Source organism: Bombina bombina, chromosome 12 (assembly GCF_027579735.1).
Source record: "Bombina bombina isolate aBomBom1 chromosome 12, aBomBom1.pri, whole genome shotgun sequence".
NCBI classification, from domain to species: Eukaryota; Metazoa; Chordata; class Amphibia; order Anura; family Bombinatoridae; genus Bombina; species Bombina bombina.
In genome coordinates, this window is record NC_069510.1 from 28,617,715 (window position 1) to 28,634,546 (window position 16,832).

The following is a 16,832-nucleotide window of genomic DNA, read 5'->3' on the forward strand; positions in this document are numbered from 1 at the left end:
CAGTCTACTTGATTTATTGTTTAAAAAGACAAATAATGCCTTTTCTACCCATTCCCCAGCTTTGCACAACCAACATTGTTATATTAATACACTTTATAAACGCTAAACCTCTACATTTTTTCCTTTCTTTTACGGTAAAATTGTTCGTTTTTAGTTTTATGATTACTAATTGGTAGTGAGGTTTTTTTTAAAGGTTTATTAATGTTTTTTAAATCAAGTTAATGAATTAAAGCAATATAATGGTGAAACAGAGTTTACAGGGTCATTTCATGTCCCATAGGTAATGGGAATCAATACAATGTTATAAGTAATTCCAGTCTTAGAGAATATTATAACTGTATGTTAGAGTAAGTAATGAGGAGTGGGATAAATACACACTTTATCTCAGTGCATTTTATCAGCTTTTCATAGCCAGATAGTGCTAGTTAATGTGGGCCATATAGATAACTTTGTGCTCAATCCTGTGGAGTTATTTATGAGTCAGCACTGATTGGCTAAAATGAAAGTCTTTAAATCGCAGAGATAAGGGGCAGTCTGCAGAGGCTTAGATACAAGGTAATCACAGAGGTAAAAAATATTTTAATGTAGATGTTGGTTATGCAAAACTGGTGAATGGTAAATAAAGGGATTATTTATCTTTTTAAATAAAAACTTTTAGGTAGACTGTCCCTTTAAAGGGACACAGTACTACTTTTTATACAAGATCAATACAGCATCTATTATTTTAGATGATTTAAAACTTAGTAAACAATGTAGTAATGCAGCGAGTAAGGCTAGCAGAATGCTTGGATGTATTGGTAGAGGTATTTGCAGCAGAAATAGTAAGGTTCTTATGCCACTTTATAGATCATTAGTTAGGCCTCATCTTGAGTATTGTGCGCAGTTCTGGAGGCCATATCTTCAGAAGGATATTAACAAACTTGAATCTGTGCAAAGGAGGGCTACCAAAATGGTACATGGTCTAAAAAATAAAACTTACCAGGATAGGCTCAATGACCTAAATATGTATAGCTTAGAGGAGAGAAGGGAAAGAGGTGATATGATAGCAACTTTCAAGTACATTAAAGGGTTTAGTAAAACTGAGACTGTGGGTATTTTACATAAAATGGAAAATTCAAGAACAAGGGGTCATGAGCTCAAGCTAAAGGGTAGTAGATTCAGGAGTAATTTGAGGAAGCACTTCTTTACAGAAAGAGTGATTGATTTATGGAATAAACTTCCTCAAGAGGTAGTAGCAACAAACACTGTGGGGGACTTTAAAAATGCATGGGACAAGCATAGGGCTATCCTACGAACTAGATAAGTTTATACTGTTAGGTAAGGTCGGGCAGACTTGCTGGGCCTATGGCTCTTATCTGCCGTCAATATCTATGTTTCTATGTTTACATGCTGCGCTTTCATATGAATGACAGCAAAATGTGTAGTATCTATTTAAAGGGACATTAAACCCAATTTTTTTTCTGTCATGATTTAGAAATAGCATGCAATTTGAAACCACTTTCCAATTTACTACTTTTATCTAATTTCCTTCATTCTCTTAATATCCTTGGTTGAAAAGCATATCTAGATAGGCTCATTAGCTGCTGATTGGTGGCTGCACATAGATGCCTCGTACAATTGGCTTACCCATGTGCATGGTTATTTAATCAACAAAGGATATCTAAAGAATGAAGTAAAGTTTAAATCTTGTTTAAAATTGTATTCTCTATCTGAATCACAACAGAAAAATTTTGGGTTTTATGGCCCTTTAAGCAAGGTCAGACGCTACTGTAGATTACTAAACTATGAACGCTACTCATGCAGGTTTCTTTATTGCAAGCTGCATAGAGTTTTCACTTGGCAATTCCTACTGAGGAGTTGATTAAATACCGGCAGCTGGTGACACAAATACATTCAATTCTAAAACGTCGGTACACGTATACACTTTGTTATATTCCTTAGATATTTAAGAAAACATGAAAGAGATGCATTAGTAAGTCTATTATCAAATTTGCTTCATTCTCTTGGTATCCTTTGTTGAAGGAGCAGCCATGCACTTCTGTATGTTGCTAGGGGGAGGAGATTGGAGCACTAGGGCGCATGCGCAGTAGCTTATACAAGTAGCAGCATGTATGTGATCTACTGTACAATAACAAGCATGCACAGTGGCGCCTCTATCTCCTCCCCATTGTTACAAAATCTGCTGCCTTATAGTGTTCAACACATGCACGCTCCTGAGCCTATTTCAGTATTTTCTTATGAAAAGGAGCTGTTTCAACTAATAATATTTTTTAATAATATTAATTGTGCACTATCTGAATAATAAAGTTTAACTTCCATGTGTCTAACTGTAGGGATACGTGTATAAAATATGCAACAGTGGGCTTTCATCCTCCTAATGTGTAGTTTAGATAGGGATTTCTCTATGTCTGTGTTTTTTTTTGTTTGGTTTTTTTTACCACACATTTTGCACAACTACAAAAGCAGTAGCTACTACTCCGCACGCTGGGTTTTTTCCCTTGTGTGCCTGCAGCTCTCTTCTGACTCTAACTCTGTTAACCCTTTACAGGTGCCGGTTTGTCAAGCGCCACCATCTTGTAGCTTAGGTATTCTTGTAGTGTGTGACAGAAGCAGTGCACAGGCAGAAATCAGTGATGTTGCCAGCTGTATTGTACAGTTAGGGTTACCGCACACAATACAGAGAGACCGCTTTACATTTTTACAGTGTTTGCATTGCGCGGCCTTTGTATATGTTATGCAACTGTGTATAACAACTGCAGAAATGTAAAACAAAGTGTGCTAACCTGCAGCGTGCAATAAAGTTGTGAAAAAAAGCCAGCAACATCCTTGATTTGTGATTATTCGCAAGAATACCTCCAAGATGGTGGCGCACAGTGTGTAAATGTGGAACCTGTAAAGTGTTAGGATAAGATTGTCTCTCAAGACAGCTTCGTGCATAGGATAAAGAAAAAAAATTATCGTGGTTAATTATTAACCGTCCTGTTTAAAGGGACAATATTCTATAAAATTGTTTTTCCTTAATGCGTTTCCAATTTCTTCTGTTATGTGATCAGTCCACGGGTCATCATTACTTCTGGGATATTATCTGCTCCCCTACAGGAAGTGCAAGAGGATTCACCCAGCAGAGTTGCTATATAGCTCCTCCCCTCTACGTCACCTCCAGTCATTCTCTTGCACCCAAAGACTAGATAGGAGGTGTGAGAGGACTATGGTGATTATACTTAGTTTTTATAACTTCAATCAAAAGTTTGTTATTTTACAATAGCACCGGAGCGTGTTATTACTTCTCTGGCAGAGTTTGAAGAAGAATCTACCAGAGTTTTTCTTATGATTTTAACCGGAGTAGTTAAGATCATATTGCTGTTTCTCGGCCATCTGAGGGAGGTAAAAGCTTCAGATCAGGGGACAGCGGGCAGTTGAATCTGCATTGAGGTATGTAGCAGTTTTTATTTTCTGAATGGAATTGATGAGAAAATCCTGCTATACCGTTATAATGACATGTATGTATACTCTACACTTCAGTATTCTGGGGATGGTATTTCACCGGAATTACTCTGTAAAAGTACATTAAACCTTTTAATAGGTATTTAATTCATGTTAAACGTTTTTGCTGGAATGTAGAATCGTTTGCATTTCTGAGGTACTGAGTGAATAAATATTTGGGCATTATTTTTCCACTTGGCAGTTTGCTTGTTTTGATTATGACAGTTTCGTTTCTCTCTCACTGCTGTGTGTGAGGGGGAGGGGCCGTTTTTTGGCGCTCTTTGCTACGCATCAAAAAATTTTCAGTCAGTTACACTTATATTTTCTGCATGATCCGGTTCATCTCTGACAGAACTCAGGGGTCTTCAAACTTCTTTGAAGGGAAGTAGATTCTCTCAGCAGAGCTGTGAGATTTATATAGTGACTGTGATTTAAAACGTTGCTCTGTAATTTTTATGTTTAAAATTTAATTAGTGTTATTTTACTAATGGGAACAAACCTTTGCTAAAAAGTTGTGTTGTTTGTTAAGAGTGATGCTATAACTGTTTTTCAGTTCATTATTTCAACTGTCATTTAATCGTTTAGTGCTTTTGAGGCACAGTACGTTTTTATTAAATAAAATTGTAACCGAGTTGCATGTTTATTGCTAGTGTGTTAAACATGTCTGATTCAGAGGAAGATACCTGTGTCATTTGTTCCAATGCCAAGGTGGAGCCCAATAGAAATTTATGTACTAGCTGTATTGATGCTACCTTAAATAAAAGCCAATCTGTACAAATTGAACAAATTTCACCAAACAGCGAGGGGAGAGTTATGCCGACTAACTCGCCTCACGTGTCAGTACCTGCATCTCCCGCCCGGGAGGTGCGTGATATTATGGCGCCTAGTACATCTGGGCAGCCATTACAGATAACATTACAAGATATGGCTACTGTTATGACTGAAGTTTTGGCTAAATTACCAGAACTAAGAGGCAAGCGTGATCACTCTGGGGTGAGAACAGAGTGCGCTGATAATTCTAGGGCCATGTCTGATACTGCGTCACAGCTTGCAGAGCATGAGGACGGAGAGCTTCATTCTGTAGGTGACGGTTCTGATCCAAACAGATTGGATTCAGATATTTCAAATTTTAAATTTAAATTGGAAAACCTCCGTGTATTACTAGGGGAGGTCTTAGCAGCTCTCAACGATTGTAACGCTGTTGCAATACCAGAGAAAATGTGTAGGTTGGATAAATACTTTGCGGTACCGGCGAGTACTGACGTTTTTCCTATACCTAAGAGATTAACTGAAATTGTTACTAAGGAGTGGGATAGACCCGGTGTGCCGTTCTCACCCCCTCCAATATTTAGAAAGATGTTTCCAATAGACGCCACCACACGGGACTTATGGCAAACGGTCCCTAAGGTGGAGGGAGCAGTTTCTACTTTAGCTAAGCGTACCACTATCCCGGTGGAGGATAGCTGTGCTTTTTCAGATCCTATGGATAAAAAATTAGAAGGTTACCTTAAGAAAATGTTTGTTCAACAAGGTTTTATATTACAACCCCTTGCATGCATCGCGCCGATCACGGCTGCGGCAGCATTTTGGATTGAGTCTCTAGAAGAGAACCTTAGTTCAGCTACGCTGGACGACATTACGGACAGGCTTAGAGTCCTTAAACTAGCTAATTCATTCATTTCGGAGGCCGTAGTACATTTAACCAAACTTACGGCTAAGAATTCAGGATTCGCCATTCAGGCACGCAGGGCGCTGTGGCTAAAATCCTGGTCGGCTGATGTAACTTCTAAGTCCAAATTACTTAATATACCTTTCAAGGGGCAAACTTTATTTGGGCCCGGTTTGAAAGAAATTATTGCTGACATTACAGGAGGTAAGGGCCACGCTCTACCTCAAGACAAAGCCAAAGCTAAGGCTAGACAGTCTAATTTTCGTCCCTTTCGGAATTTCAAAGCAGGAGCAGCGCCAACCTCCACTGCACCAAAACAGGGAGGAACTGTTGCTCGTTACAGACAAGGCTGGAAGCCTAACCAGTTCTGGAACAAGGGCAAGCAGGCCAGTAAACCTGCTGCTGCCTCAAAGACAGCATGAACCGAGGGCCCCCGATCCGGGACCGGATCTAGTGGGGGGCAGACTCTCTCTCTTCGCCCAGGCTTGGGCAAGAGATGTCCAGGATCCCTGGGCGCTAGAGATCATATCTCAGGGATACCTTCTAGACTTCAAATTCTCTCCCCCAAAAGGGAGATTTCATCTGTCAAGGTTGTCAACAAACCAAATAAAGAAGGACGCGTTTCTACGCTGTGTACAAGATCTATTATTAATGGGAGTGATCCATCCGGTTCCGCGGTCGGAACAAGGACAAGGGTTTTACTCAAACCTGTTTGTGGTTCCCAAAAAAGAGGGAACTTTCAGGCCAATCTTGGATTTAAAGATCCTAAACAAATTCCTAAGAGTTCCATCGTTCAAAATGGAAACTATTCGGACAATCTTACCCATGATCCAAGAGGGTCAGTACATGACCACAGTGGATTTAAAGGATGCTTACCTTCACATACCGATTCACAAAGATCATTACCGGTATCTAAGGTTTGCCTTCTTAAACAGGCATTACCAGTTTGTAGCCCTTCCATTCGGATTGGCTACGGCTCCAAGAATCTTTACAAAGGTTCTGGGTGCCCTTCTGGCGGTACTAAGACCGCGAGGAATTTCGGTAGCTCCGTACCTAGACGACATTCTGATACAAGCTTCAAGCTTTCAAACTGCCAAGTCTCATACAGAGTTAGTTCTGGCATTTCTAAGGTCGCATGGATGGAAAGTGAACGAAAAGAAGAGTTCTCTCTTGCCTCTCACAAGAGTTCCATTCTTGGGGACTCTTATAGATTCTGTAGAAATGAGGATTTATCTGACAGAAGACAGATTAACAAAGCTTCTAAATGCATGCCGTGTCCTTCATTCCATTCAACTCCCGTCAGTAGCTCAATGCATGGAGGTGATCGGCTTAATGGTAGCAGCAATGGACATAGTTCCCTTTGCACGCCTACATCTCAGACCGCTGCAATTGTGCATGCTGAGTCAGTGGAATGGGGATTACTCAGATTTGTCCCCCACTCTGAATCTGGATCAAAAGACCAGAAACTCTCTTCTATGGTGGCTTTCTCGGCCACATCTGTCCAGGGGGATGCCGTTCAGCAGGCCGGACTGGACAATTGTAACAACAGACGCCAGCCTTCTAGGTTGGGGCGCTGTCTGGAATTCTCTGAAGGCTCAGGGACAATGGAGTCAGGAGGAAAGTCTCCTGCCAATAAACATTCTGGAATTGAGAGCAGTTCTCAATGCCCTTCTATCTTGGCCCCAGTTAAAGACTCGGGGGTTCATCAGGTTTCAGTCGGACAACATCACGACTGTAGCTTACATCAACCATCAAGGAGGGACAAGAAGCTCCCTAGCAATGATAGAAGTATCAAAGATATTTCGCTGGGCAGAGTCTCACTCTTGCCACTTGTCAGCAATCCACATCCCGGGAGTGGAGAACTGGGAGGCGGATTTCTTGAGTCGCCAGACTCTTCATCCGGGGGAGTGGGAACTTCATCCGGAGGTCTTTGCCCAAATACTTCAACGTTGGGGCAAACCAGAGATAGATCTCATGGCGTCTCGCCAGAACGCCAAACTTCCTCGCTACGGATCCAGATCCAGGGATCCGGGAGCGGTTCTGATAGATGCTTTGACAGCACCTTGGAACTTCAGGATGGCTTATGTGTTTCCACCCTTTCCACTGCTTCCTCGATTGATTGCCAAAATCAAACAGGAGAGAGCATCAGTGATTCTAATAGCGCCTGCATGGCCGCGCAGGACTTGGTATGCAGATCTAGTGGACATGTCATCCTGTCCGCCTTGGTCTCTACCTCTAAGACAGGACCTTCTGATTCAGGGTCCATTCAATCGTCAAAGTCTAACTTCTCTGAAGCTGACTGCTTGGAAATTGAACGCTTGATTTTATCAAAACGTGGTTTTTCTGAGTCGGTTATTGATACCCTGATACAGGCTAGGAAGCCTGTTACCAGAAAGATTTACCATAAGATATGGCGTAAATACCTATACTGGTGTGAATCCAAAGATTACTCCTGGAGTAAGGTTAGGATTCCTAGGATATTGTCTTTTCTACAAGAAGGTTTAGAAAAGGGTTTATCGGCTAGCTCATTAAAGGGACAGATCTCAGCTCTGTCCATCTTGTTACACAGGCGTCTGTCAGAAAATTCAGACATCCAGGCTTTTTGTCAGGCTTTAGCTAGGATCAAGCCTGTGTTTAAAACTGTTGCTCCGCCATGGAGTTTAAACTTAGTTCTTAACGTTTTACAGGGTGTTCCGTTTGAACCCCTTCATTCCATTGATATAAAATTGTTATCTTGGAAAGTTCTATTTTTAATGGCTATTTCCTCGGCTCGAAGAGTCTCTGAGTTATCAGCCCTACATTGTGATTCTCCTTATCTGATCTTTCACTCAGACAAGGTAGTTCTGCGTACTAAACCTGGGTTCTTACCTAAGGTAGTCACTAACAGAAATATCAATCAAGAGATTGTTGTTCCATCCTTGTGTCCAAATCCTTCTTCAAAGAAGGAACGTCTTCTACACAATCTGGATGTAGTTCGTGCCCTCAAGTTCTACTTGCAGGCAACTAAAGATTTTCGCCAAACTTCTTCCCTGTTTGTCGTTTATTCTGGACAGAGGAGAGGTCAAAAAGCTTCTGCTACCTCTCTCTCTTTTTGGCTTCGTAGCATAATACGTTTAGCCTATGAGACTGCTGGACAGCAGCCTCCTGAAAGAATTACAGCTCATTCCACTAGAGCTGTGGCTTCCACTTGGGCCTTTAAGAATGAGGCCTCTGTTGAACAGATTTGCAAGGCTGCAACTTGGTCTTCGCTTCATACATTTTACAAATTTGACACTTTTGCTTCTTCGGAGGCTATTTGTGGGAGAAAGGTTCTTCAGGCAGTGGTTCCTTCTGTATAATGAGCCTGCCTATCCCTCCCGTCATCCGTGTACTTTTGCTTTGGTATTGGTATCCCAGAAGTAATGATGACCCGTGGACTGATCACACATAACAGAAGAAAACATAATTTATGCTTACCTGATAAATTCCTTTCTTCTGTTGTGTGATCAGTCCACGGCCCGCCCTGTTTTTTAAGGCAGGTACATATTTTTTAAATTATAATTCAGTCACCACTACACCCTTGGTTTCTCCTTTCTCGTTGGTCTTTGGTCGAATGACTGGAGGTGACGTAGAGGGGAGGAGCTATATAGCAACTCTGCTGGGTGAATCCTCTTGCACTTCCTGTAGGGGAGCAGATAATATCCCAGAAGTAATGATGACCCGTGGACTGATCACTCAACAGAAGAAAGGAATTTATCAGGTAAGCATAAATTATGTTTTTTTTTTTACCAGCTGCAGAGCATAAAATGTATGAGATTTGCTTTTTAAGGATTATTTGTGTATATAAAATAGCTGGTTTTGTGTTTTTGAAGCCACAACCTAATAAAATGGGTAGAGCTTGTAGGTATAATCAGATCTCATTACTTTATCACATTGTGTACATATACCTTCTTCTTTATCTTATATCTGTCTGTAAACCAAAGACCAATACTTGAAGAGAACAATGGAAAATTAACATTTTATTACCTTTTCTCTTCTATACCCCACTGGGAGTGTAATTTCTTCTACTGGCTGTGTTAACACAGCTTGGCCTCGAGGCCAAAAACTTTTAGAATAGGTGGGGATACCACAGGCTAAATCAACTATTTCAAATGCCAATATAAGGGTTAATGGAAATGCTTGTAAACAATTTAATGCACTCCAGCAGGTAAAGTGGATCATTGGGAACAAATTAAAGGGGAGAAAAATTTTGAGTAAACTGTCCCTTTAATAGCTTAAAGGTACCAGGTACTGAAGCCCCGCCTCTTTGTACTGGGGGCGGCCATCTTGGAGCTCAGGTATTCTCACAACCTGTGACATAAGCTGTCCACGCTCACAAATCAGTGATATTGCCTATTTGTTTACAGCTGTATAAGGTGCATGATACAGAGCAGAAGTTGTACATTGTTGCTCTATATTATAGCCGAGTGCTTTTTTAAATATATTTTGTGTAACCTTCAAAAGTGTAAAATAAAAAATGCAAAAATTTAAATCTCACATATGATGTACCATGCACAGCTGTAAAAAAAAAGTGTGCAATCTGATCTGTGAGTGGGCACAGCTTTTGTCACAGGTTGTGATAATACCTGAGCTTCAAGATGGCCGCCCCCAGTACAAAGAGGCGGTGCTTCAGTATCTGGCAACTTTAAGCTTTTTTTTTTTTAAACAGAAGAACTGAACTGTAAAATGCTGCAATAACCGTATGATCGGCAATAACATAGGGAGTAGTTAATATTATTTTGTAGTTGTGCACAGCAGTTTAGTGCCCCTTTAACTAAGTTAATATTTTGCTTTATTTTTAATGAAATTTTGCCATATCAAATTTATTTTAGTGTCTTGAGGAATGTGATGCACGAGGCGTTTACATGCATGACCATACTTTTTTATTTTTCTTTTGTGTGTGTGTGTTTTTCTTGCGTTTTTTTGTAGCTTTCTCGTTCTAGTTCTATGAGTTCCTTATCTCGTGAAGTAAGCCATCATTTTAACCAGGTACATGCAGCTGGCTGTCATTTTTAAGTAGCTAAAGCTGCAGTTTTCTGCACTTTTTTTATTTAAACTAATTTGCTTGTATTCTTTCCAACCCTTCCTAACTCCCGTGAAGGTGTAAAGAAACACTTTTATTAGTCGCTTTTTTTTTTACTATTATCATTTCTATACACTTTGGGGATATAAGGCACTTGTGGATGTCACTGACATCTAGGAAGATATATCAGGAAGTATGTAACTGCACATATATTGTGTTAAAACAAAGCCTAGCTATATAGGGAGTTGCGTGTTTCTGCACATAACTTCATTGAACACACCTCACTAATCTCCTAACACTGCCTGGTTTTCTGGCTTGCCTGCATGCATTTTGTGCATACTCTGCATGAGGTTTTCCTGTAACAAATAATCCTGAAATGTTATGTGGATCTTTTCCCAGGTCCTACTGGTTAATGTCAATAAGATATTAAGTTGCTGTGCTGCAAAAAGGGGGTGATATAGCTAACTGATGCTAAGCAAATATTTGCATTTTACTCTTCTGCAATATTTGTGCAGCATTTTACATTGTTTTATTTGTGCTTCACCCCCCCCCCCCCACACTTCCAAAAAAAAAAATTGAATTTAGTAAATTTGTCAGAGGATCATCTGCAAAACTCTCTAAATCAAACATTTTATTTAATTAGACAATATTTTTTGGGTGTATAATGGCCCTTTAAGCACAGCAAGTGTCAGATAAATCTAAAACAATGATTAAGAAATGACTTATGCTCTTGCAGGATTCCAGTAATTTACCACCGGTCTCGGGACCTCCTGTCGGTACTGTCCAGTTCTACAACCCTTCCCACTTTACACAGGTAATGAAAACCCCCACTTATTATTGAAGTAAGACTTGCCGCCTGAGAAAAACAAACTACAAACTGAAGTGGCTTAAAGAGACATGAAGCCCAAAATATTTATTTCATGATTCAGAGGGAGCTCACAATTTTGAACAATGTTCCAACTTACCTCTATTATCAATTGTGCTTCATTCTCTTGGTATCCTTTGTTGAAGCAGCTGTAATGTACTACTGGGAGCTAGCTGACCACATCAGTAAGCCAATGATGAGAGGCATGTATGTGCAGCCACCAAATCAGTAGCTAGCTCCTAAGCCTGCCTCGGTATGCTTTTTAGCAAAGGATACCAAGAGAACAAAGCACATTAGATAATAGAAGTAAATTAGAGAGTGGTTTAAAATTGTATTCGCTATCTTACGTTTTTTTTCAACTCCTGGCCTCCCTAACAGGACAGATTTTTAGCATATCTGAACTGGAGCACAGGTGAAATAATAAGTAAACATTGTTATTAACCGTCTCACCCAAAGTAAGCCTGTAAATCGTCTCTGTTAGGAATCCTGAGGACAGGTTTTAAATAGAGTTGTGCATTCGGTATTTTCATTCAATGCTGAATCCAGATCTAAATGTGCTTCACTTTCACAAGAAGGAATTTGGCTCAAACGATCAAACATCACAAAGTTCACCTACTTCTGCATACCACGTTGAACGTTGAAAATGCCAATGCACAAGCCTAGTTTGGTAACCCCTGCTCTATCTATATCATGAAATGTTTAACATATTCTCTGGCGTTTACTTTTTGACAAGCTGCTACTATATGTGTGGGTTAAACAAAAAAAAACTTGCTCCTCCACTGCTGATATTAAACTTTTTATATAGCTTTATTCTAAAATAGTAGACATTAAACACTTTGAGAATGTAATATAAATGTACACATTATGTATTGCGTCCCCTTTTTATGTAATTTGTCTGATACTTTACAATTATGGTTAAAAGTAGAAAGGCTACCCTACCTAACCGTTCTATATTCCACAATGCCATTGTTTACACGCTTTAGTGACCCAATTTGAGCCAATCAGAGAAGACCTAGTTTACAGTATGGCCACAATATGTTCGTTGGCGTCCATTGCTATTGTGGACACTAAAACTTAAAGGGACATGAAACCCAATTTTTTTTCTTTCATGATTTAGAAAGAGCATGCCATTTTAAACAACTTTCTAATTGACGTCTATTATCTAATTTGCTTCATTCTCTTGATATCACTTGCTGAAAAGCATATCTAGATATTCTCAGTAGCTGCTGATTGGTTGTTGCACATAAAGGCCTTGTGTGATTGGCTCACACATGTACATTATTTCTTCAACAAAGGATATCTAAATAATTGAGCAAATTATATAATAGAAGTAAATTGGAAAGTTGTTTAAAATTGCATGCCCTATCTGAATCATGAAAGTTTAATTTTGACTAGACTGTCTCTTTAACTTCTTTTTTTCAATTTTTTGAACAACTAGTATAGTAAAAACTACTCCTGCATAATATGCTCAGTCTAACCCTTGCTTTGAATACATGATTATATGTAGGACTTATTTAGTGTTTTTGATGTTGCTTAAAAGGAACACTATACTCTAATGTTTTTGCACTTAATAGGTTTCCAATTACGTGTTATAAGTTGCCTAGTATTACATGAATTGGAAATTTCTTATGGTTTAACTGATTGAAAACACAAATCATTGTTCTCATAAATGTACCCATTCAAATGGACTGAGCATGCAGGACTGAGTGGACTTGATTACCTGAATTACCGAAAAAGTGGGTGGAATTTATAAAAATTAAATAATCTGTTGCTAATTTATCTGTGTGAACTATATATCTGTTATGCTAAAACTTCAACAAAAAAACGATTATAGATTTATAATTCAAGATGTTTTTTGTAGCAGTCGGCTTCAGGAATGAGACCTGGACGTCTTGGCCAGCGGAAATATCCAACATTAAAGTAAATCTGTTTTGCTTCAGAGGACATTTTAAGCTTTTCAGAGCATGGGAATCAAGTTTTGCTTCTCAGGATGACTCAACAGACTTTTAATACCCAACGCTTATATAAATAAAACTATTTTATCAACTGTTCACTAAAGTGAGTTGGGTGTAGCTGAATCTAAGAACATTCTTCAAGTTTCTTATGGTTTGGGAGCTAAGGTCAACGTACTGTAGCGCTTTCCAGAAGTGGGGGAAAAAAAGTTTTTTTTTGTTTTTTTTTGTTTTTTTTTAACTCGCGTAAAGCTACGTTTTGCAGTTTCATATTCTTGAAGAAGTTAAGTTGCGGATTGTGAATTTGCAGTGTGGCCTTACATCTAAACTGCGTCTGCTTTATTTTGCACCGTCAGATGCAGTTGGACTGTTTTAATAAAACAATATTCATTAAAGAAAAGAAAAAAAAAAAGCATATTCGTATAAAGGCGTTAATTGCCTTTTGGTTCATTCCCACTAATATAAAACAATTCAATTTCCCCCACAAAGTAATATATTAAATTAAAGCTGTGACTAATGAAACAGTAAATTCAACAATTTTATTTCCTGGTGTGTATGTAGTCTGCATATTATTGTATAGGAAAGTTGTATAGTCTTACAAAAATTCTTGTATAATAGTTTACGAATTAATACTATTCTGATGTGTGAATATTTTTTTTTAAGTGCAATATGATTAATGCTTTCTCTTACAATGTAGGGTAATTCAAATTAAAGAAGAGTTGGCTGTTAAATTGTTCAAACTACTTCAAATTGGCTCAGATTATTTTGCTCAATTTTTTTATGTTCTGTAATAGTTTGTTGACCTGGATAGCAGTGCATTATTGTCCCCTCTAGACGTAAACATTGTAAAATTCAAACTTGCTAATCTTACTTTCAAAACATTTCATTTTTTTTATTATTTAAATAAAATAGGTGGGGAAAAACACACATTCTGAATTTGTAAGATAATAAATTTGTTATATCACGTTCAGTATATACGTAAAGTGTATATATAAACTGAAAAGCATTTGAAAGGTAATTAAATTATTTGTTATTGATACTTGCCTAATTACAGGAATCATGATAATTGGACTTTAATATGCTGAATGCTTCTTGAAAGATTAGCATTTTATTCTCTTTTTTTTGTGTTTTTTTTTTTTTTATTGTTTTGTTTTAGTATTTGCCTGAATCTAATAAAGCAGTACTTCCTGACAATTCTTATAGGCTGATAAGCTCTTCCTGCTGATGTTGATTGGCTGATAATAGAATGCACATTTACCCATCAGCTGATGAATATTAGTAGTCCACAAGTAATATGGATGTATTGGTTTCAATTGAGCTGTAAACCACTGTTTACGCAGTGGGGGGGAAAGTATTGCAAATTGTGTCATTATTTTGAGCAGGAAATATACATTTTGTCAAACCTTTTTGAGCTAAAAAGTTTAGTAAGTTACAGTTGTACCAAACTGTTTTTTTTTTCTTTGTTAAAACTTTGTAAATGTATTTTTACTGTTTATATATCCTTAGGTTTTAAAATTTTACGTCACTGGTTGTAAACTTCTTTTTGTGAGTCTTAGGTTAGCGCTTATTTTGTAGTAATTATATCAGAGATCAGTTGTACGCCACTTAAGTTTACTTAACACCTACTCTCTCCAAAACAAAAATACACAAGTTTGTTTTACTTAGGCACAGTTTGTGTATACAGTCTAATTATAACATCTAGTTCTTTTTAAGCTATTGCCATTGTGATTCTCAAAAATGGTGAATGCTGATTCATAAAATCTTTTTTTTTTTAAAAATAGCATGGATCACACTTTAAAACCAGTTTTTATATCATTTTAAAGCCAACGTTGTTTGAGATTACATCTCTATATGTTAAGATTTCCAGTTTAGTTTCGTCCAGAAGGCAGCTTGCGTTGTTTATAGACCATTAGGTATGGGAAAAGCAGGTTAGAATACATTTTTATGATTCTCCCTTAAGACATACTTGAAGGGATATGAAACCCATATTCTTCTTTCATGGTTTAGATAGATCATACAAGTTTGAACAACTTTTCAATTTACTTATGTTTTCAAGTTTACTTCATTCTGTTGGTATCCTTTGTTGAAGAAGCAACAATGCACTACTGGTAGTTAGCTGAACACATCTGGTGAGTCATTAACGAGATATGTTTGTGCAGCCACCAATCAGCAACTGGCCTACCTAGTTATGCTTTTCAACAAATGATACCAAAAGAACAAAGCAAATTAGCATTTTATCCTCTAACTGAATCGTGAAAATGTAATTTTGACTTTCCTGTCCCTTCAAGTCTTCTATCAAATAGAACTGGTAGTTTTGAAGTGCCTTTCTGCACAGATGCAGCATTTATAATAACCAACATGAATAGCATTTATGTTGTCTATATGAAATACTGCTTTGTGGCGTTCATGTATCTCCTTAATAGGAAAGTAGCACGCTGGGAGGTTGAAGGAAATGAAGTGTATGGTATAGAACTGACCAGACGTCCTCCCTACTTAATGCTTTGTTTTTGTTTTTTGGTCTTGGAATTGGTCTTCCACAACCGGATTAACCAGAAAAACTTTTTTTTAATAAAGCTAAGTTGGAGGCATTTGTTAACGTAATAAGGTGAAAGATCTGTGTACGGAATATATGAGCTCATATTGAGGTATCCATTTTGAAGAAGCACGAAAAATGGATTTTCAATCTTGGACCACCCCAGTCTGTAGAAGATGATTAAAGCCACAAAAGACGATCTTAGAGATGCAACACCTAGACTAATATTTTGGCTGCTTATTTTAGTTAAATTATAATGAATTGCTTGCAAGATTTTAATATTTAAAGCTGTTAGTAGCTGTCATTTATTTAATGCATTAGTCTCATTAATAGAAATTATTATTACAATTGTATAATGTTACATAATTTTGTTCTGTATTTATATTGTCTCCTGGTTTTCATTTTGTTTACTCATGAAAAAATGTACGGCTGGTGATATTCTGTTGATGTTGCACACGTTTTTTTTGTTTTGTTAGTTTTTGTTCTAGATTAATTTATCTGGATAATACTGGATGTTTATTTTTCCAGTGCTAAATGGTACTTTTATACTGTACGTGCAAAGTTAAAGGTTTATTAACCATTTCACTGTTGGGGGCGAGGGGTAAGCAATGCATTGCTAAAAAGGTTAAGCACTAATTGAAAAATAGTGAGAGAAGTCTGATCTTAAATGGGGGGGGGGATAATTTGTCCATTTCGGCTTCTATGTAAAATACCCACTGACGTAAAACTTTTATGCCACATTCGAGCTTCTAAGCAGTGAGTATTCTAATCCTTCCATTTGCTTCTCTGATTCTGGATATGTTTTTCAGTTTAGAATGCCAATATCTTTTTAATGACCACCTAAGATGACAGAGCTGATTATTTTCATAAGAAGGTGTTTTAATTTGACACTGTTAAACTCTTAAATAAAATATTTTGAGTTATCAAGCACTTTGAATTTTGACTTACCTTGTGGTTACTGACGCAATACAATTTTTATTTTTCTAATCAAATGTTATTTAATCTTTCTGACTTTAAAATTGTTTTGTATAGTGTGTGTGTGTGTATGTATATATATATATATATATATATATATATATATATATATATATATTCAGTGTTGCCTAAAGATAGGAAAAATTGTGCATAATATTTCAAAATCAGAGGTTTATATAATGTACGAACACCTAGAAAAAGTACAGTATTTTATTTTAAAATCTGCAAGCTGTAAGGAATATAAAAACATATATTTCATACATGTGGTGAGAGTCCATGATCCATTACTCCTGGGAATTATTCTTCACTACCAC

At 37.6% G+C, this 16,832-nt stretch overlaps 1 protein-coding gene across 1 annotated transcript in view; it reads left to right on the forward strand.

The window, feature by feature from the left end:
* Positions 1-16,480, forward strand: part of SEC16A (SEC16 homolog A, endoplasmic reticulum export factor) — a 148,724-nt gene extending 132,244 nt beyond the window's left edge. The window contains exons 30-32 of the mRNA XM_053695421.1: positions 10,100-10,159; positions 10,930-11,007; positions 12,920-16,480. Of these exons, the coding sequence (XP_053551396.1) occupies positions 10,100-10,159; positions 10,930-11,007; positions 12,920-12,982 (201 nt within the window). The 3' untranslated portion in view covers positions 12,983-16,480. The remainder of the gene's footprint in view (positions 1-10,099; positions 10,160-10,929; positions 11,008-12,919) is intronic.
* Positions 16,481-16,832: the final 352 nt, after the last annotated feature.